General features: G+C 51.1%; 1 protein-coding gene across 10 annotated transcripts in view; it reads left to right on the forward strand.

Moving 5' to 3' along the window:
- Positions 1-2,721: 2,721 nt before the first annotated feature.
- The window catches only part of CHD4 (chromodomain helicase DNA binding protein 4), a 29,629-nt gene continuing 12,691 nt past the window's right edge, over positions 2,722-19,659 (forward strand). For 2 of the 10 annotated variants that reach the window (XM_061418120.1, XM_061418121.1), the window contains exons 1-23: positions 2,784-2,913; positions 3,753-3,930; positions 7,314-7,435; positions 7,633-7,848; positions 8,037-8,155; positions 8,280-8,521; positions 9,950-10,077; positions 10,343-10,478; positions 10,622-10,800; positions 10,960-11,199; positions 13,182-13,385; positions 13,488-13,693; positions 14,034-14,165; positions 14,245-14,341; positions 14,978-15,169; positions 15,653-15,853; positions 16,015-16,152; positions 16,597-16,718; positions 16,832-17,005; positions 17,339-17,480; positions 17,572-17,703; positions 17,793-17,910; positions 19,254-19,378. In XM_061418120.1, coding sequence (XP_061274104.1) covers positions 3,831-3,930; positions 7,314-7,435; positions 7,633-7,848; positions 8,037-8,155; positions 8,280-8,521; positions 9,950-10,077; positions 10,343-10,478; positions 10,622-10,800; positions 10,960-11,199; positions 13,182-13,385; positions 13,488-13,693; positions 14,034-14,165; positions 14,245-14,341; positions 14,978-15,169; positions 15,653-15,853; positions 16,015-16,152; positions 16,597-16,718; positions 16,832-17,005; positions 17,339-17,480; positions 17,572-17,703; positions 17,793-17,910; positions 19,254-19,378 — 3,465 coding nt within the window. In that variant the 5' untranslated portion in view covers positions 2,784-2,913; positions 3,753-3,830. Of the gene's footprint in view, positions 2,914-3,752; positions 3,931-7,313; positions 7,436-7,632; positions 7,849-8,036; positions 8,156-8,279; positions 8,522-9,949; positions 10,078-10,342; positions 10,479-10,621; positions 10,801-10,959; positions 11,200-13,181; positions 13,386-13,487; positions 13,694-14,033; positions 14,166-14,244; positions 14,342-14,977; positions 15,170-15,652; positions 15,854-16,014; positions 16,153-16,596; positions 16,719-16,831; positions 17,006-17,338; positions 17,481-17,571; positions 17,704-17,792; positions 17,911-19,253; positions 19,379-19,659 lie in introns of all 10 variants that reach the window. The other 8 variants (XM_061418126.1, XM_061418123.1, XM_061418127.1 and 5 more) reach the window with 8 other exon arrangements.

Here is a 19,659-nt window from a genome sequence, read left to right on the forward strand (position 1 = left end):
TTGCTCTTCAACCTGTTGTACCCGCAAGGGCCTTGGACTTGTGTGGAAAAGGCACAGGAGAGTAGAGGAAGATGTTAGCTGATTCTGGGATCTGGAGTGAGGGCAGCAAGGAAGTGGTGCTGAGATACTGGTTCTCACCCAGGTTCTCTGGGGCTCAGGAAGAGGAAAAAGTGATAGGCTGTAGGCTCAGGTTCTCTAAGGGTCAAAAGATTTTAAGACTGGGTTCTCTGACTTTCTTAGGTTAGGTCCCCAGGGTAGCTGCAGGGTAGGTACAGGTAAGGAAGGGAATGGTATATTTCTGGAGGCTTCCTTGTGGCATTATAAATGAAAAAGGCATTCTGGGATGTTGACTTGTACACGGAGGGGAAGATGGTGAGTATTATACAGTGATGAGGGTTTTTTTTTTGCGGGGGGCAAGAATGGGACTTCAATAAGAGGAAGATAGAGGCAGTTGGAAATGTTATGAGACTTGAGGATACAGAATGAGAACATATAAATGAGAACATGGGTCATTGGTCAGCAGGATTTGGTGTTCAAGCATGCTGTGCTTAGTTGCTCAGTTGTGTGTCCAACTCTTTAAGACCCCATGGACTGTAGCCCGCCAGGCTCCTCTGTCCTTGGGGATTCTCCAGGCAAGAATACTGGAGTGGGTTTCATGCTTTTCTCCAGGGGATCTTCCCAACCCAGGGATTGAACCCAGGTCTCCCACATTGCCCATGGATTCTTTACTGTCTGAGCCACCAGGGAAGCCCTTGGTGTTCAAATATAACAATTCTGGCATGTTGAGGAGTCTCTCAGGAAGGAAGCACATAATGACATTATAGGGTTTCTGTATTAGAAACGCTTTGCTGGATGGATGGACAGTACTTTCCAATCAAAATCCCTTAGTACATAGGGAGCAGAGAGGAGATTATCTTGCCCATCCGTCTACATTGTAAATCCTCTAGAAGTACCTCCCACCTCTAGAAGGACCACTGAGAATCTCTACTGGGATCTGATGTCTCCTGAGACCAGTTGGGATTTGTTTTATTCCCTGTGACAGGAAATTAGGAAATAGCACTGTGTTTCATTGACACCAGACATTCTATCTAGCCTCAGCATTTGATTGTTTAGGCTTCTTGAAGGGAGGCATTATGGTGCCCAGCTCTGTGCCTTGCTAGGTACTCCCTCAACATCTGTTGCATAAACATGAGTATAAGGAGAGCAAATCTTGGGTCTTCATGAGCAGATATCAAGATCTTCAGTTCACACCATGGTGGGATGTCCATTCATAGGAAGGAGAATGGACTGCTTGACCTGGGGAGGTGGTATGGGGTAAGGACTGCTGGAATGTTGAGAAATAGTCTTTAGGCGGGGGTTTGTAATTGTTATGGGATGCTTTGGGGTGAGCTAAACTTTATGTGAATGGCTCATCTGGTCAGTATGGTATTTGGTTGGTCTTATTGAAAACTCACCTGAAGGTAAATGTCTGGAGAACATCTGGGTTTTGGTGGGACTGGGTGGGGTCCTAGGTTGATTGTCAGTTCGTGGGTGTCTGGAAATGATGGATGAGGAAAGCGAGGGTCCGTCTTATACATCAAGAGGCTTTGTGCCAGGACACTGCTTTGGCTCATTAAGGGATGAAGGTGTGTACAAGTTGGGGCGGGGACAGGGCAATGTGGGTAGCCCGCTTCACCCTCTCTGGTGTGGGTGTTAGAATAGACTGACAGCCTTGGAGATGGGGGAGGTATGAGTATGAATATTATGGGATGTCTGACTGAAAAGGTATAGGGGTAGTGGAGTGGAGGTGAAGCATTATGGGATGTGACTCTGGGTTGTGCTGGGAGTATTATGGTATGTCTGGTTGACCACGAGTTCTTTGCAATTATTATGGGCTGTCAGTGTGTGGGTGGGGGAGTGAAATGATGGGATATCTTTCCAGTGTTAGAGGAAAGGAGATTAGTTGTCCATCTGTGGGGTGACGGTATGGCTGTTGATCATTATGGTATATCTCTCTGATGGGGAGGAGTGGTTATTAAGGGCTGTGGAACTAGAATGAATGTGTGAAGTCTGGGGGTCGTGTTGTGAGGATCTAGCCTGCAGGGGCTGAGGGCAGCGCCAGGGGGTGGGTTATTATGGGATGTCAGTACTGAAAGTGGGAGACTGATTATTACGGGATGTGTGTGGGAGGAGGCCGAAGTGTCCGTTGATGGGGGGGGTGAGTTTCTGACTATTATGGGATATCAAACTGGGGGTGGATGAAGAGTGGTTATTATGGGATGTCTGTGGGGGATGGGGATGAGTATTATGGGATGTGAGGCTGAAGGGCTGGGACGGATGCTTATTATGGGATGGCCATGGGAAGGGAGAGGTGACGAATTATTATGGGATGTTAGCGTTAGGGCCAAGAGTGAAGAAGTTGGCAAAGGATAGCTATTATGGGATGTCGGGGGGGGTGGGGATAAAGGGTTAGTTGCAAAAGGTCTGCAATATCATGAGATGTCAACAACCCTGGCATGTATGTGTATGGTCTGTGTGTGCGTGGGGTGGTAGTGGTGGTGGTGGTGGGGGGGGTGGTGTCCGTGTGTATTATGGGATGGCCAGGAGGTGGGTGGTTGCCCGGGTGACACGCGCGCGCGCTCTCGAAGGGGGCGTGGCCAATGGTTGCCGGAGCGACGAGGGGGCGGGGGTTGCCCGGGAGACCTAGGGAGGAGGGTGGCGGTAGTGGAGGGGGGGTTGGAGTTGGTTGAGGTTATTATGGGCTGTCCGTGGGGGGGCGGGGCCTGTGCGGTGGGATTTCCCGGCCGGTGTTTCGGGCCCTTTAAGAGGCGACGCCGGAGCCGGAGCCATTTTCCCCCCTTCGGCCGCGGCGAGGAGGAGCCGGAGCGGGAGTGACACCGGGCCGGACCCAGCGCGACCTGCGGCGGCTCCGGGGTGAGGAGAGCTCAGGGTTCCTAGAGAGACGCCCCTCTCAGCCCGACCAGCCCCGAGGGTCTTTCCTTCACCCAGCTGCTCCTCGGGCGTCCCCGGACCCGCGGACCGCCCCCTGCCCCGGGAGCCGACCCTGCCTCTCTTTGCCCGGCAGTGCGCCCAGCTCCCGCCCTCGCCCGACCCGAGTCTCGCTCTCAGCGACTCCCACCTTGTACTCGGCCTCCCACAATGCCCGGCGCCCCCCTCGCCCTCAGCTCACTTGCCCCCCGGGACACGTGGCTCGGCCCCCTGCCCGGTGGGAGTGCCGGCCCCCCACGCCCCTGCCTCCAGCCCCCCGGAGCGCCGAGCCTCCACGCCCCCTCGTCCCCGCGGCTCCTCCGGAGAGCCCGAGTTGTCCCAGAGGACAGCCTTTGGAAAGCTGCCCTGTCTGGGGACTGGCCCCTCCCCAGGCGCAGGGAGGCGCCCCCCCCCCACCCCCAAGTGACCTTGTGTCCCCGAGCGCCTCGCCGCCGGCCGCCTTCCCCGGCCCCCACCCCGCACCCCGCACCGCGGCCACTCGGACCCCCTCCCCCGTCACGCCCGGCTCCGTCCAGCGGCCTCTCCCCTCCCCACGCCGGCACCGGCCTGCCCTCGGGGGCGCCGCTCTCTCCGGGGGGCTCCAGTCGGGGAACCGGCTTCCGGGCCGCCCCCGGGAGTGTGGAACTAAGTTCAGCCTGAGTGGTTCGGGTGCCCTGCTCGGGTGGCTGAGGGGGGGCCGGGGTGGGCGGAAAGCGCGGCGGGGTGGGGGAGGGGGCCGTGCGCGTCACTGACTGTTCTCTTTCTCTCCCCCCTCCCCCGCACAGTGACTCGGGCCAGTGTCGAGGGCCCCAGGCCGCAGGCAGGAGCAGCTGGGCCAATTCCCTGGCCGGGAGCGGAAGGGGATGGCTTCGGGCCTGGGCTCCCCGTCCCCCTGCTCCGCGGGCAGCGAGGAGGACGACATGGATGCACTTTTGAACAACAGTCTGCCCCCACCCCACCCAGGTAACACCTTCCCCCAGGGCCCCCGGGCAGGAAGGAGGCATCTGGGCCCTTCCTAGTGGCTGTGGAGAGGCAGGGTTGAGTTTCTGGGCTCCCACCATGCAGCCTGAGGTGGAGGGCATCCGCAGGGAGTGGTTCCCTTCTGCGGAGCTCCGGCGCGAGGGGGGTGGAAGCCATGTGCCTCCTGGGCTCCGTGGACCGCGGTGCAAGCTTGCTGCACTGTCTTCGGGAACGCTCTGCGGATCCCGGTCGAGGGAGCTCTCGGGGCTGGTAGGCTTTGCCTGGTGTGGGTCCCCGAAGGACTGCAGGTGCCTGGGACCCCTGGAGGCTGGGCGCGGCGGCAGCGGCGGTGAGGGGGTTGAGGATTGCTCTTGGAGGAGACCGTCAGAGCATCTCTGTTAGCAGGATCTTGTGGTTGCTGCTGTGGAAAAGAAAGAGGGAGTGCGGGTTACTCTCTGATTATTTTTAGCTTCTGATCAGTTACCGGCTTTCTGTGCAGTTTCAACTGTGTGAAGTTTGAATTGCGCTCCTCAACTGGGATCTAGAGCGCTTTTAGTCAGGCAGATTGCTGGAATGTTAAGAGTGGGGTTGGGGTAGGATGTCGTAGCCTGCAGGATACATTAGGAGGGGCACAAAGAACGGAGGTGATACCCTGGGCACCCCTCTTTCTCTGGCAAGTCGGTTTAATCCTGGCTTTTTTCCCAGAAGGCTCTGCCCTGCTCAGGTAGCCTAGGGTTTGGGCTGGTGGTGTGAAGTGTTTGTGTAGGTGTGTTGGGGGTTGTGCTGTCTGTGATTTGGGGTGGCTCCCTTGGACTGGCCAAACCCGAATTGTTTTAACCACCCTGCCTGATTGGAATGACTCTTGTCTATCCTCAAATGATGATTGTTGTTATGTTTGTAAAGTGGATCTCTGTCTCCTCTGTCCTTTCTTCAGAGCACCTAGCTAAGTCACCTACTTGGTTTCTTCATCTTTTTGTTTACCTGCCATTTCTTCATCTTCCCTGTGTATATTAAGATGGGATCCTGCTGGCTCTGTTTTTGTTTCCCAGCAAACATCTTTCCCTTTTGCTTTCTCTCTCCTTAGCTCCAGCTGCAAGTTGAGGTGGTCTGGGAAAGATGGTTCCACGTTTGGCGCTTTCTTAGTTGGGAGTCTCTCCTTCCGCCCAGGGCCACTTAGAAGAGAGGGTCAGTGTTCTTGTTGAGTTTTCAGCTGCTGGGATCAGAAACTGAGGCTTGAATCCTGTCACCGTGGAGGGCACGGTGGCAGATTTCTGTGCTGTGGCCCAGGATGCGGGGGAGAGTGATAGTGGCGAGAGGATCCTGTGCTGGCTCCACATCTGGGTTTCCCATTGGCCCCTCGGGCTGGGGCTGCCCCTGTGTTGACTGGGAACTGTGCGGGCTCCCAGGGTGAACTCTGCCCCAAGCTGTAGTGTGACCCAGTTTTTCCACCTGCCACACCCCATTCCTGCCCCTATCCCAAATCTTCCTCTATATCAGCCAGTTTGCCTTTTGCCAGGTCAGCACATCTGCCTGAGAAGTTGGAGGGTCTTCTGTGGATGGAAGGGAGTCCCCTTTGCTTATGTGAATTGTTCCGGTCTCCACTTCCAGCTTTGATGGTGACTCTTAGAGATGTAGCTGACTGGGGACAGGGACAGTACGGGGATGACTTGGGAGAAGGGCCTAAGAAAATGGTTCTTTCTGCTGAGATCCAAGCTGGTGTTCCATTCCCAGGGGAATGGGAGGGGCTGTCTTGTGCCTGGCCTGATCCCCGGCTGAGAGGGAAAGGGGGAGGCTGATGGCGCTTTGTCCAGTGTATCTTGCTCCCCAGTATCTGCCCCTCACAGGAAGGGTGGAGCCAGAGGCATTTTCGGGCCAGTTCTGGGGGCCAGGAGCTAAGAACCTGTGTCGGAGGCTGTTGTCCACTATTCTAGGTGCTGCTCCCTTTTTCTCAGCCGGTTGGATAGGTGGCGGCCTGTAACCTTGTTAGAGGTGCTTTAGGATCTGTGGCCTGCACTCTGGGTAGAGGTGATGAGGAAGCTGAGTTTCAGAGACTTCTTGTGGGCTTCCATCCTGCAAGGAAGGCCAACCTTTTGGGTGTCAGAAAGAAGGTTGTGTACTCTGACACAGTACCGCCGAACTTTTGTTAAACCTTAGCTCTGATGATCGAAATCCTAACGATTGAGGGAGTAACTCAGGCCCTCTTGTGGGGTCACCCTTCAAGGTGTCTTGGGTATCCTTGCCTAGGACATTAGAATGGCGTCTTGCGAACTGTGTCATCCCAGGGTAGTGTTAGGAGAAGTGGCGTTTGGACATGGGGCCAGGTGATCATTTGGGAAATCTATGAGGTGGTAGTCTTTTCCCCTCTGGCTACCTCTCTCCACCCCACCCCCTCCCCTGCCACTTCCTGTCTGTCCTCTGTTGGCAGCTGGGTGCCCTGGGCTGGCTTCTGTGGTCAGGAGCCATTTTCCCTCTCTTCAGTGGGTGAGGCATTCCCTCCTCCTCCACTCCCTTCTCCTCTCCCCCCTCCTTGGGTGGGGGTGGCTTGGGAAGGAGGGAGGAGGGAGCTGGTGCGCTGGTATGAAAGTCTGTTACAAAGGAAGCTGCCTCCTGGCCTTCTCCCCCACCCTCGGTGCCCCTTCCCACCTATGCCTGCCCTGGAGCTCTCAGCATTACCCCAGGCTTTGTGTGTGCTCCCAGCCGGCAGGAGGCGGAGCCAGATGGGAGGAGGAAGGGGGGGAGATGGTGACAGCTGGGCTGATTTGGGCCCCTGGGGAGAAGAGGCTACTGACCCAGGAGAAGCCAGGAAGGAACAGTAGGGCTGGAGATGGGGAAGGGAAGTCCGGTTTGGGAGTGGGCATGATACTAGGCTGGCAAGCTGAACCTGGGGCTTAGAGGTTCTGGTGGTTTAGAGCAGTGATGAGCCAAAGGGGGTTAGTGAAGGATGTGGTTTCCAGGACCACTGAGCAGGTACTGTTCTGGGAATGTGCCAAGGGTGTTGTCTTTGGTTTTTGTTTTCTAGGTAGGATTTTTCATTCTCATTCTTGGTTTCTGGAATACAGGAGGGCTGGACCTATTTCTCTTCCTTGGTTAACTGTGTGCAGCTTGATTTGGCTGCCCTGGTGAGCGTATAGAGGACTTCTGCTCAGGATCTGGGCAGCTGCCTGAGGTGGGCCCAGTTTGGCCCTGCAGGCCTGTTTCAAAGATCTCCAGCTCTCTGTCTGTTTCTGTCTGGAGTATCAGCTTCCATTGGTGGCGTGTGTAGCAGCTCTCTTCAGTGGAATCTGGGACAAGAGGTGGGGGAATCAAGTCTAAAGCCTCTGGATTAGGTGCTAACCTTTTGCTATTGATCTCTTCCCTGCATACCATTCTTTGCTAAATAAATGTAGAAAACGAAGAAGACCCAGAAGAGGACTTGTCAGAAGCAGAGACTCCAAAGCTCAAGAAGAAGAAAAAGCCTAAGAAACCTCGGGACCCTAAAATCCCTAAGAGCAAGCGCCAAAAAAAGGAGGTGAGTGGGTGACTGATGTCATGGGGAGTAGGAGGAACGCAGGAGGAGCCCTGAGAAGGGCTGGAGGGCTGGGGCCTTCGCTTGCTGGCTCTGGAGTGGGTTGCCAGGTCCCAGGCGTCGCCTCGGGGCTGTCCTGAGGTCAGCATGTGTGTAGCATGTGTGTGTCTGTCTCCCTCTCCCCTCCTTCCCTGCTCCAGCGTTTGCTCTTATGCCGGCAGCTGGGGGACAGCTCTGGGGAGGGGCCGGAGTTTGTGGAGGAGGAGGAAGAGGTGGCCCTGCGCTCAGACAGCGAAGGCAGCGACTATACCCCTGGTAAGAAGAAGAAGAAGAAGCTGGGCCCTAAGAAGGAGAAGAAGAGTAAATCCAAGCGGAAAGAGGAGGAGGAGGAGGACGAGGATGATGATGACTCGAAGGTGCCTGCATTTCCACCTTCTTCTCTATCCTTTGCTTCCCAGACATTCTGCTGCCCCTGAGATTGAGTTCTCTCCTCCTGTTTCTAATGATTTGGTCTTACCCTGGACTTGCCAGCCTTAGTTGCAGCTCATATCCTCTGGTGAGTGTGGGCACTCGGAATCAAGCCTTGACCCTGCTCTCTCTGCAGGAGCCTAAGTCATCAGCTCAGCTCTTGGAAGACTGGGGCATGGAAGACATCGACCATGTGTTCTCTGAGGAGGATTATCGCACCCTCACCAACTACAAGGCCTTCAGCCAGTTTGTTAGGTAAACAGGAGGGTCTTGGGGATGGGGTGGAGTGTACTTCCGTTATCTCTTCTTACCTCCATCCCCATCTTTTATCTTTTATTTTTAAACTTTTCCTCTTCTGTTCCTGCCTTTTTTCCCCCAGACCCCTCATTGCTGCCAAAAACCCCAAGATCGCCGTCTCCAAGATGATGATGGTTTTGGGTGCGAAGTGGCGGGAATTCAGCACCAACAATCCCTTCAAAGGCAGTTCTGGGGCTTCTGTGGCAGCAGCTGCAGCGGCGGCAGTGGCCGTGGTTGAGAGCATGGTGACGGTCACTGAAGTGGCACCGCCTCCACCCCCTGTGGAGGTGCCTATCCGCAAGGCCAAGACCAAGGAGGGCAAAGGTGAAAATGGGACCCAGTGAAAGTGGGGGCTAGTGTGGTTGGCAGACGTGTGGATGCACTGTTCTGTCAGCCCAAAGATAGAAGCTAGGAGGGAGGGATGAATCTTGGATCAGGAGGGAAATTTGGGAAGCTCAGTGTAGAAATGTTTTAGGTGGGGCGTATTGTGTTGGGTTGGCCAAAAAGTTCCTTTGATTATTTTCCATAAGATGGCTCTAGTCTCGCTTAGTTGTCCTCTTTTTTTTTTTTTTCATTTGAAACAGTTTTGTTAGATCGTATTGTGATGGTTGTCATATCAGTGTGCATTTAAAAAAAAACTACCAAAATTGAATTTTTGTGTAGTCATTTTTATATTGAAGATAAAAGAAGAAAGGCAGTATTTTGGCATATTATGCTTTATTATTTCAAGAAAGGTGAAAAAGCAACTAAAATGCAAAAAAAGATTTGTGCAATATGTGGAGAAGGTGCTGTGACTGATCGAACGTGTCAAAAGTCATTTGCAAAGGTTTGGGCTGGAGGTTTCTCGCTGGACAATGCTCCCTGGTTGGGTAGACCAACTGAAGTTGATAGCGATCAAATTAAGACATTAATTGAGAACAGTCAATATTGTATACCACATGGGAGATCGCTGACATACTCAAAAAATCCAAATCAAGTGTTGAAAATCATTTGCACTGGCCTGGTTATGTTCATCGCTTTCATGTTTGGGTTCCATGTAAGTTGAATGAAATCTTAACTGTATTTCCATATGGAATTCTCTACTTAAACGTAACAAAAACATTCCATTTATAAAACAAATTGTGATGGGCAATGAAAAGTGGATGCTGTACAGTAATGTGGAACAGAAGAGATCCTGAGGCAAGTGAATTGAACCACCACCAACTACATCAAAGACTGGTCTCCATCCTAACAAAGGTGATGTTGTGTTTGTGGTAGGATTGGAAAGAAGTCCTTTATTATGAGCTCCATCAGGGTAAGGCAGGATTGCACATTTCTTTGATGACAAGGCAAAAATAGTTATAACCTGGCTGAGAAGTTCCGATTTATCCACCCTGTTCATCAGACATTGCACCTTCAGATTTCCATTTATTTTTATCTTTATAAAATTCTCTTAATGGAAAAAAGTTCGGTTCCCTGCAAGACTGTAAAAGGCATCTGGGACAGTTCTTTGCTCAAAAAGATAATAAGTTTTGGGAAGATAGAATTATGAAGTTGCCAGAAAAGTGGCAGAAAGTAGTGGAACAAAATGATGGATACATTGTGCAATAAAGTTCCTCCAACGTGAAAAACGTGTCTTACTTTTACTTAAAAAGGCACTTTTTGGCCAACCCAGTGGAAATACTTTGGGTGGTGAATATTTCCTTTTCCCCATGTTCTGCTCTGTCATGGATGTTTGGACTGCATGATCTCACTTGCTTTCTCCTGATTTAGGTCCCAATGCTCGGAGGAAGCCCAAGGGCAGCCCTCGTGTCCCCGATGCCAAGAAGCCTAAACCCAAGAAAGTAGCTCCCCTGAAAATCAAGCTGGGAGGTTTCGGTTCTAAGCGAAAGAGATCCTCGGTAAGAGCCCAGCCTGTCCCTGTCCCCTGGTGATGGTGCCTTAGCCCGTGGAGAGGATGGTGGCTTAGTTCAGGATTCACCTTTCATGATGGTTGCTGAAGTATGTGGGGAGTTGATCATAGAACAGGGATCTAGGCTCACTGTGTAAGTCCTTGCCGTGCTTGCAGTGCCCCGAGTGAAGAGCGATTCCCTTGCCTCCCTTCTCCACCACTCTCTCCTTCCCCTTGGCCTGAACCTTGAGCCGTATTTCCTCTCACCCCATTAGAGTGAGGACGATGACTTAGATGTGGAGTCTGACTTCGACGACGCCAGTATCAATAGCTATTCTGTTTCTGATGGTTCTACCAGCCGCAGTAGCCGCAGTCGCAAGAAACTGCGGACCACAAAAAAGAAGAAGAAAGGTGTGCTGCTTTTCTGTATCAATATGTGATGGGCTGAGGGGAATGACTGGGAGGCATCTCCCTAAGGAGATGGGGCCTGGGCTTCAGGGGTGGGGGGAGGTGGTCGTTTTCTAATAACTGGGCTTTCCCTCTTCCTTGCCCAGGCGAGGAGGAGGTGACTGCTGTGGATGGTTATGAGACAGACCACCAGGACTACTGTGAGGTGTGCCAGCAAGGCGGAGAGATCATCCTGTGTGACACGTGTCCCCGCGCATACCACATGGTCTGCCTGGACCCGGACATGGAGAAGGCACCCGAGGGCAAGTGGAGCTGCCCACACTGCGTGAGTGCCTTGCCTCAAGGGCGGGGGCTTGGGCGGGGGGAGACATGCTGGTGCTGCTGGCTGTGGGCTTTCGGATGCTCTTGGAGGAATACAGGGTGCGGTCCAACTGGGCGAGGGTGGGGGGTGGTTGTAACCTGACTCTGTGGTCTTCAACTTCAGGAGAAGGAAGGCATCCAGTGGGAGGCAAAGGAGGACAATTCGGAGGGCGAGGAGATCCTGGAAGAGGTTGGGGGAGACCCTGAGGAAGAGGATGATCACCACATGGAGTTCTGTCGGGTCTGCAAGGATGGCGGGGAGCTGCTCTGCTGTGATACCTGTCCCTCCTCCTACCACATCCACTGCCTGAACCCCCCCCTCCCAGAGATCCCCAACGGCGAATGGCTGTGTCCCCGCTGCACGGTGAGTGCCTGGCCCCAACTGGGCTCAGACGAGGGAGGCGTGGACCAGCCCAAGGGTTCACCCCTCTTCCATGTGGGCATCTCCAGGCTGAGGTGCAGGAGAGGCCACTGGAGGGCTGGAGGCCTTTAAGCCCCGAAACCGGGGTTTTCCTTCCTTTGTGGTCCTGGGATGCCTTTCTCCTGGGAAGCTATAGGACTGACTTCCAACAGAGCTGATGCTTTGCCTATTCTCCCAAGTGGGATATAAATGAGGTTTAGCACTGTTGAACTTTGCCATTTGATAATTGGAATACATTCTTAAATGTGGTTGTGTTATACATCATTTTAATGGATATTTCTTGGTTTATGTCTTTTCTAACAGTTATTTTATGTGATTTTAAGCTATGGAAATGATGCTAGACAAAAAGAAAATTCAATCAGTTTTCTTATTTGAGTTCAAAATGAGTCATAAAGCAGTGGAGAAAACTCACAACATCAACAGCACATTTGGCCCAGGAACTGCTAACGAATGTACAGTTCAGTGGTGGTTTAAGAAGTCTTGCAAAGGAGATGAGAACTTTGAAGATGAGTGTAGTGGCCGGTCATGGGACGTTGACAGTGACCAACTGAGAGTAATCACTGAAGCTCATCCTCTTAAAACCACATAAGAAGTTGCTGAAGAACTCAACATCAACCATTCTACGGTTTTTCAGCATTTGAAGCAAATTGGAAAGGTTTTGAAGTGTCATCTTCTCTTATTCTATGCAACAATAACGAACCATTTCTCAATCAGACTGATACGCAATGAAAAGTGTATTTTATACAATAACTGGTAACAACCAGCTCAGTGGTTGGACTGAGAAAATGCTCCAAAGCATCTCCTAAGCCAAATTTGCACCAAAAAAAGGTCATGGTCACTGTTTGGTGGTCTGCTGCCGGTCTGATCCACTACGGCTTTCTGTATCCCAGTGAAACCATTACATTTTGGAAGTATGCTCTGCAAAGCGATGAGATGCACTGAAAGCCACAGCGCCTGCAGCCAGCATTGGTCAGTGAAAGTGTGTTAGCTGCTCAGTAGTGTCCGACTCTGCAACCCCATGAACTATAGCCCACCAGGCTCATCTGTCTTTGGGATTTCCCAGGCAAGAATACTGGAGTGGGTAGCCATTTCCTTCTGGGGATGTTCCCGACGCACAGATTGAAACCCAGTCTCCTGCATTGCAGGCAGATTCTTTATTGTGTGAGCTACCAGACCTACAGCAATGAAAGGGTTTGATTCTTCTCCATGAAAGCACCCAACCATACATGACACAATCAACGCTTCAATCAAAAAGTTGATGTTCAATCAATGTTGAACATCATGCGGTGTTCACACAATGTTCAATCAAAAAGTTGAACAAATTGGGCTACAAAATTTTGCCTCATCTGCCGTATTCACCTGACCTCTGCCTCTATTTCTCCCAACTACTGCTACTTCAAGCAGCTTAAAAACTTTTTGCAGGGAAAACGCTTCCACAACCAGCATGATGTGGAAAATCCTTTCCAAGAATTCATTGAATCATGAAGCCTGGATTTTAACACCACAGGAATAAACATATTTCTCATTGGCAAAAATGTGTTTATTGTATTAGTCCCTATTTTGATTGATAAAACTGTGTTTGAGCCTAGTTATAATGATTAAATGTTAAATTTCACAGTCTAAAACTGCAATTATGTTTGCACCAATCTAATAGATTAAGCGAGGAAACCTGGGCTCCAGGCCTGTGACTTCTCTGTGCCTACTTGCTCTAGCTGCTAGCTCTGTTAGGCAGATAGGAGTGATGTCACACCAGTCCTGGACTAAGTCCAGAAACAGGAGATTCTATTCTCTCTCTCAAAGGGTTTTGGGATAAGACTGTAATTGAAATGAGATTTTACTAACTATGAGGTTGAAGCTGCTCTCAGGTATACATCTCCTCCCTATGGTAGTGCTTTGGTATTGACTCATCTCTTTTTCTCTCTTAGTGTCCAGCTCTCAAGGGCAAAGTTCAGAAGATCCTAATCTGGAAGTGGGGTCAGCCACCATCTCCCACGCCAGTGCCTCGGCCCCCAGATGCTGATCCCAACACTCCGTCCCCCAAGCCCTTGGAGGGGCGGCCGGAGCGGCAGTTCTTCGTCAAGTGGCAAGGGATGTCGTACTGGCACTGCTCCTGGGTGTCTGAGCTGCAGGTGAGCCTGGGAGAGACTGGATGGGGGCGGCAGTGAGAGTACAGCCTGTGGAGAGAAGGGTGGCTATCACTCTTGCTGATGTCTTTCTCGTCCTGCTTGCAGTTGGAGCTACACTGTCAAGTGATGTTCCGAAACTATCAGCGCAAGAATGACATGGATGAACCACCCTCTGGGGACTTCGGTGGTGACGAGGAGAAGAGTCGGAAGCGGAAGAACAAGGACCCTAAATTCGCTGAGATGGAGGAGCGCTTCTATCGCTATGGGATAAAGCCCGAGTGGATGATGATCCACCGAATTCTCAACCACAGGTACCGATGGAGCCGGCCGGGCATCCTGGAGGTGGGCTGCGTATCCTCAGGGGATTCAGAAAATGGACCTCACCAGTAACTTACAGTCGGACAAGACACTCAGTGTGTTATTTATTAACTGACTGAATCCTGGCCTTTGAGCCATAGACTGTAGATTAGAGATCATTTTTGGTGCAAAGACTGGTAGACCAGATGTATTGGTTCTGAATCCATGTGGCATCTGGCCTCCTCAGAGGCCTGGTTTGGAACATCTATTGTTGGCGGTTTCTGAGAGCAAGACTGACTGGGGAGCTGAGCAGGGGGCCTTCTGGCTCAGAGCTTTCTCCTCTTGACCTTACAGCGTGGACAAGAAGGGCCACGTCCACTACTTGATCAAGTGGCGGGACCTACCCTATGACCAGGCATCCTGGGAGAGTGAGGATGTGGAGATTCAGGACTATGACCTGTTCAAGCAGAGCTACTGGAATCACAGGTGAGCGACCTCAGTGATCAGAGCTGCTGCTTATTGAGAAGGACCCCTGGCAGCGCTGTGACATCTCTGTCCTCTTTAGGGAGTTGATGAGGGGTGAGGAGGGACGACCAGGCAAGAAGCTCAAGAAGGTGAAGCTGAGGAAGTTGGAGAGGCCCCCTGAAACCCCAACGGTTGATGTGAGTTGGCAGAAAAGGGCGGGCAGGACGATGTGTCTTCTGTGCTCCTCTGACGGTGGTCTAAGACATTCAAGTCGGTGTGGCTAAAATGCTTCACACAGATGGCTTCCTGGTGTCTCCACGTCTCTGGAAACCAGGAAAAGTACTGGGAATACTTTTATTTTCTTTTCCCTCGTCAGAAAAGCAAAAACATAGGCATAACGTGGAGGAGTCACACACCAAGCTTTTATGAAACTTGTTTTGGAACCTGCGTCTTTTGAGCCTTAATTCATGGCTCAGTTCCTTGGGGTTTTGTGTAAAATATGAGTAAGGTTAAGGTTAAAAGTAAATTTATGGAGAACGTAGAACTTTTAACCTGGTAGATCCTGACTGGTAGAATTATTGTGCTGCCAGGGAGACTGTGACGTGTCAGTCTTCTAATGTCTGTGGGACCAAGACCTCCATCTTGCCTTGCTTCTTGCAGGACCCTAAGTAAAACACAAACTTAAAATAACCGTTAAGCACCTTTTCCCCTGCCAGTCTTTTGTGGCGTCCTTGAGTAGGCTCTAGTGAGCATGTGTGAGGAGGAGCAGCTACTGTCTTAGGGAAGGAAAGGAATTCCTCACCAGCTCATGACTTCCTCTTTTCCATCTTCAGCCAACAGTGAAGTATGAGCGCCAGCCAGAGTACCTGGATGCTACGGGTGGGACCCTGCACCCCTATCAGATGGAAGGCCTGAACTGGCTACGCTTCTCCTGGGCTCAGGGCACCGACACCATCTTGGCCGACGAGATGGGCCTTGGGAAGACGGTGCAGACTGCAGTCTTCCTGTACTCCCTCTACAAGGAGGTACGAAAGCTGGGGCTACTGGCTTTGTGTCTGGGGGAATGTTCTGTGTTAAGGGTCTTCTCTTGCACTCCCAAGAGACAGAGAAAGGAAAAAAAAAACTAGTCTCTGACCTGGAGAACAGTGTTGAGTTGACAGTAAGAGAGACCTAAGTACCCAGAGACAGATGGGAGGGAGTGGAGCCTTGGGGAGGTTAGTGGTGGGTGCCTGGAGCCTCAGTCCTGGGGGTCGGCTGGGCGCTGAGATGAGCAGAACTGTGGGTGAAGCCAGTGTGGAGAGACCAGTGTGTGAGCTCCCTGGAGGCAGGCCTGGACCTGTGGGAAGGAGGCGGCTGGGTGTGTTTGTATCCTGGGGAGGGAGGAGGGGCAGCAGCAGTGCACAGGCCAGTCCTCTGCCTGCTGGAGGGGCCGGGTACCGGACAGTGGACACTGGGGTTTTGTGTGGGGTCCTGAGTCCTCACTCTCCCTCTGCTCTTCTTCCTCACAGGGTCATTCCAAAGGCCCCTTCCTAGTGAGCGCCCCTCTTTCTACCATCATCAATTGGGAGCGGGAGTTTGAAATGTGGGCTCCAGATATGTACGTGGTGACCTACGTGGGTGACAAAGACAGCCGTGCTATCATCCGAGAGAATGAGTTCTCCTTTGAGGACAATGCCATTCGTGGCGGCAAGAAGGCTTCCCGCATGAAGGTACCTGAGAGAGGCAGGGGTAGGGTAGAGTTGTTGCTATGGCGTCCTTGAGTCTGGTCCCTGGGGTGAGGTGAGAGGAGGGAATTTCCCCACTCCCACCCTCCCCGGCCAGTCCCTTGACTCGGCCTGGATACGAGTGACCAAGTCACCTTCTTGTGCAGAAAGAGGCATCTGTGAAGTTTCATGTGCTGCTGACATCCTATGAGTTGATCACCATTGACATGGCCATCTTGGGCTCTATTGACTGGGCCTGCCTCATCGTGGATGAAGCCCATCGGCTCAAGAACAATCAGTCTAAGGTGAGGGGCCGGGGAGCTGTGGCCTCCAGTTTTAGGGTTCTGGTACCATCTACTCAGGAAGAGGAGACCTAGGAGCACGGGAGACGGAAAAAGGATCTCTGCCTTCCTTACTCACTCATGATAGATAAGGCTTGGAGGCCAGGCCTTAGAAGAGAGATGGAGGACATTGCTGGTGGTCCAGTGGTTAGGACTCTGCACTTCTACTCTGGGGTGGGGGTGTGGGGCACGGGTTCATTAGCTAGTTGGGGAGCTAAGATTGCAAAGTGTGGCTGAAAGAAAAAGTCACTGTGGAAAGAAGATAAAGAATAATAAAAATAATTTTTTTTTAAGAGAGATAGAGGTAGGGGCAGGGGCTTAACTGCTGGGCGGTAAAACGGGACTTTACAAAGAAGTACTGGAGTCCTGTTTTCATTGCACTCCACTTCTCTCCATCTGCTTCACCAGTTTTTCCGGGTTCTAAATGGCTACTCACTCCAGCACAAGCTGTTGCTGACAGGGACTCCACTGCAGAACAATCTAGAAGAGTTGTTCCACCTGCTCAACTTCCTCACCCCTGAGAGGTTCCAGTAAGTGTGTGCTTGTCCACAGTCGGCTCCTCATCCTTCCTGCTCCTTCTGCCTCCTGCGTCATGTCCCTTCCCTTCCCCTCTCCAACAGCTTCTTTCCTTTTCCTTCTGAAGCAATTTGGAAGGCTTCCTGGAGGAGTTTGCGGACATTGCCAAGGAGGACCAGATTAAAAAGCTGCACGACATGCTGGGCCCTCACATGTTGCGGCGGCTCAAGGCTGACGTGTTCAAGAACATGCCGTCCAAGACAGAGCTGATCGTGCGTGTGGAGTTGAGCCCCATGCAGAAGTGAGTGTGGAGAAACGGGGTGCTGGCTCCGTTTGGCAGACACAGCTAGACACGCCGGCCCGTCTGTGTGGTGTTTGCCAGCCCTCCCCGTACTCTGATGTGAGATGGGTGGTGACCAAGCCAGTGAGGCTCAAAGGAACCTGTGGCCGGGGTGCTGGGTCCAGAGTGCTCAGCGCTTCCTTCCCTTGTTTAAAAGGATGGCAATGGCGCTTCTTGGGTTTCCTCAGTCCCAAAGTGAGAGGTGTTGGAAGGAAGGCCCCAGACCCTGGAACCACATGGTGAGCCAGGTGACAACTCTCGAGGGTGATATCTCTTACCCTGTCGTCTACACAGGAAATACTACAAGTACATCCTCACTCGGAATTTTGAAGCCCTCAATGCCCGAGGGGGTGGCAACCAGGTCTCTCTGCTGAATGTGGTGATGGATCTTAAGAAGTGCTGCAACCACCCATATCTCTTCCCGGTGGCCGCCATGGTAACTCTGCCACCCCTTGTCCATCCCTGGGTGGGGACTGCTCCGTGTGGGGTTTCTTTCTTTATTTTTTTTCTTTTTTGCTCCTCTCTAGGAAGCCCCTAAGATGCCTAACGGCATGTATGACGGCAGTGCCCTCATCAGAGCATCCGGGAAATTATTGCTGCTTCAGAAGATGCTCAAGAACCTCAAGGAGGGTGGGCACCGTGTCCTCATCTTTTCCCAGGTAACTTCCGGGTAGCAGTGGACAGCTCAGAGACGTACGGGAGGAGTTTCGTCTAATTAATCCCGTAATTTAACTCTGCTCCTCTTCAGATGACCAAGATGCTGGACCTGCTAGAGGACTTCCTGGAACACGAAGGTTATAAATATGAACGTATTGATGGGGGAATCACTGGGAACATGCGTCAGGAGGCCATTGACCGCTTCAATGGTAAGAGGGGAGGAATGGCTTTGATCCTGGCATCTTCACTCACTCAGAGCTCTCGACCTATCACTTGTTCTCTCACATCTGTTTTTCTGGGTAGTGGTTCAGGGTCTTTTGTCGACATGGAAGAGTACTTTTGAATTTCTTGACTGGAAGAATGTATCAGATTATTTCTGGGAGATTGTTAATTCCCTATGGAGTCTTTGTTCTCTCTGCTGAAAAGAAGGGCACTTCATTTAATCATCTTCATTGCTGAGGCCTGGGAGGGACCCAGATTTATCCAGATTTACCAAGCCCAGATAGCAAGCTAGTGGCAGCCTTGTCTCAGTAGCTGCTACCACCTCCTCCTCTTTTTTTTTTTTTTAGCTTTATAACTTGAGATAGTTTTGAACACAGAAGTTCAAAAAAATAACATAGCGAGTCCATGTATACCTTTCACCGGGCTTTTCTTGATAACTTACATGACCACAGTACAATGTTCAAATCCAGGAAATTAACATTGGTGTCTAGTATACTACTAACCAGGTCATAGACTTGAACGTCACCACTGACCGTGTGTCAGGATCCACTCACGGATCCCACATCACTCATAGTTGTTGTCTCTTCCACTTCTTCATTCTTTTTTACTCATGATATTGATATCTTTGATGGTGACTGGTCAGCTTCTTTATAGAATGTTTAGCTTTTCTAATACCAGTCTAGTTGATGTTTTCTCATGATTTGATCAATGTTAGACATTTCAGGCAGGAGTCTGCAAGAGTGATGCCGTGTCCTTTTCAGTGCATCATTCCCAAGGACTATGTGACAGTGATAATGTTCCACTGCTGGTGTTGGCCTTGATTACTTGGTTCAGGTGGTGTCTGCCTAAGTTCTCCCCTGTAAGGTTTTCTTCATTGTGATTGATAAATTCCTTTAGGGGACACTTGAGACCATGGTGACATCCTATTTCTTCTTAAACTTTCACACACATCTCAGTATCTGTTGTTGCTCTTTGCTTACGACACCATTATTGATACTTCGGTGTTTGCCTAAAGAGGTGTGTTTTTGTTTTTGTTTTAAATTTTTTTAATTCAAGTATAGTTGGTTTACAGTGTTGGGTTAATTTCTGCTGTACAGCAGAGTGATTGAGTCATACATATATACAAGTCTTTTTTAAAAATATATCTTCTTTTTCATATTCTTTTCCACTGTGGTGTATCACAAGATACTGAACACAGTTCTTTGTGCTGTACACAGTAGGACCTGTTGTTTATCCATCCTATATGTAGCATTTTGCATCTGCTAATGAGGTTTTGTATATCTGATGCTCCTTATACTTTTGTTCATTGGAATTGTGGTTCCTCTCTTAGCACCAGGTGCTCAGCAGTTTTGCTTCCTGCTTTCCACTCGAGCTGGGGGCCTTGGAATCAATCTGGCTACTGCTGACACAGTTATTATCTACGACTCTGATTGGAACCCCCATAATGACATCCAGGTGAGCAGAGGCAGCAGCCTTGGCATATAGTAACTTACTGGAAATGCACAGTGTTCTCTGTGAGGGCTCCACCATCTGGAATTAGTTGTTTCAGGGGAAAACAATAGATTCTTTTTAAATGTCTTTTACCTTATTGTAAGCTGGAGAGTTTGGGTTCGCTCTGGTCCTGTTTTGGGTAACACGGTAGAGGATGGTGTCTGGGAGCAGGGGTGCAAAAGGAAGTTGCATGAGGCAAGCTGCAGCTCGAGCCTCATGCTGGGTTTGGCTTACTATGTGAAAGT

This window comes from Bos javanicus, chromosome 5 (genome assembly GCF_032452875.1).
Source record: "Bos javanicus breed banteng chromosome 5, ARS-OSU_banteng_1.0, whole genome shotgun sequence".
NCBI lineage: Eukaryota > Metazoa > Chordata > Mammalia > Artiodactyla > Bovidae > Bos > Bos javanicus.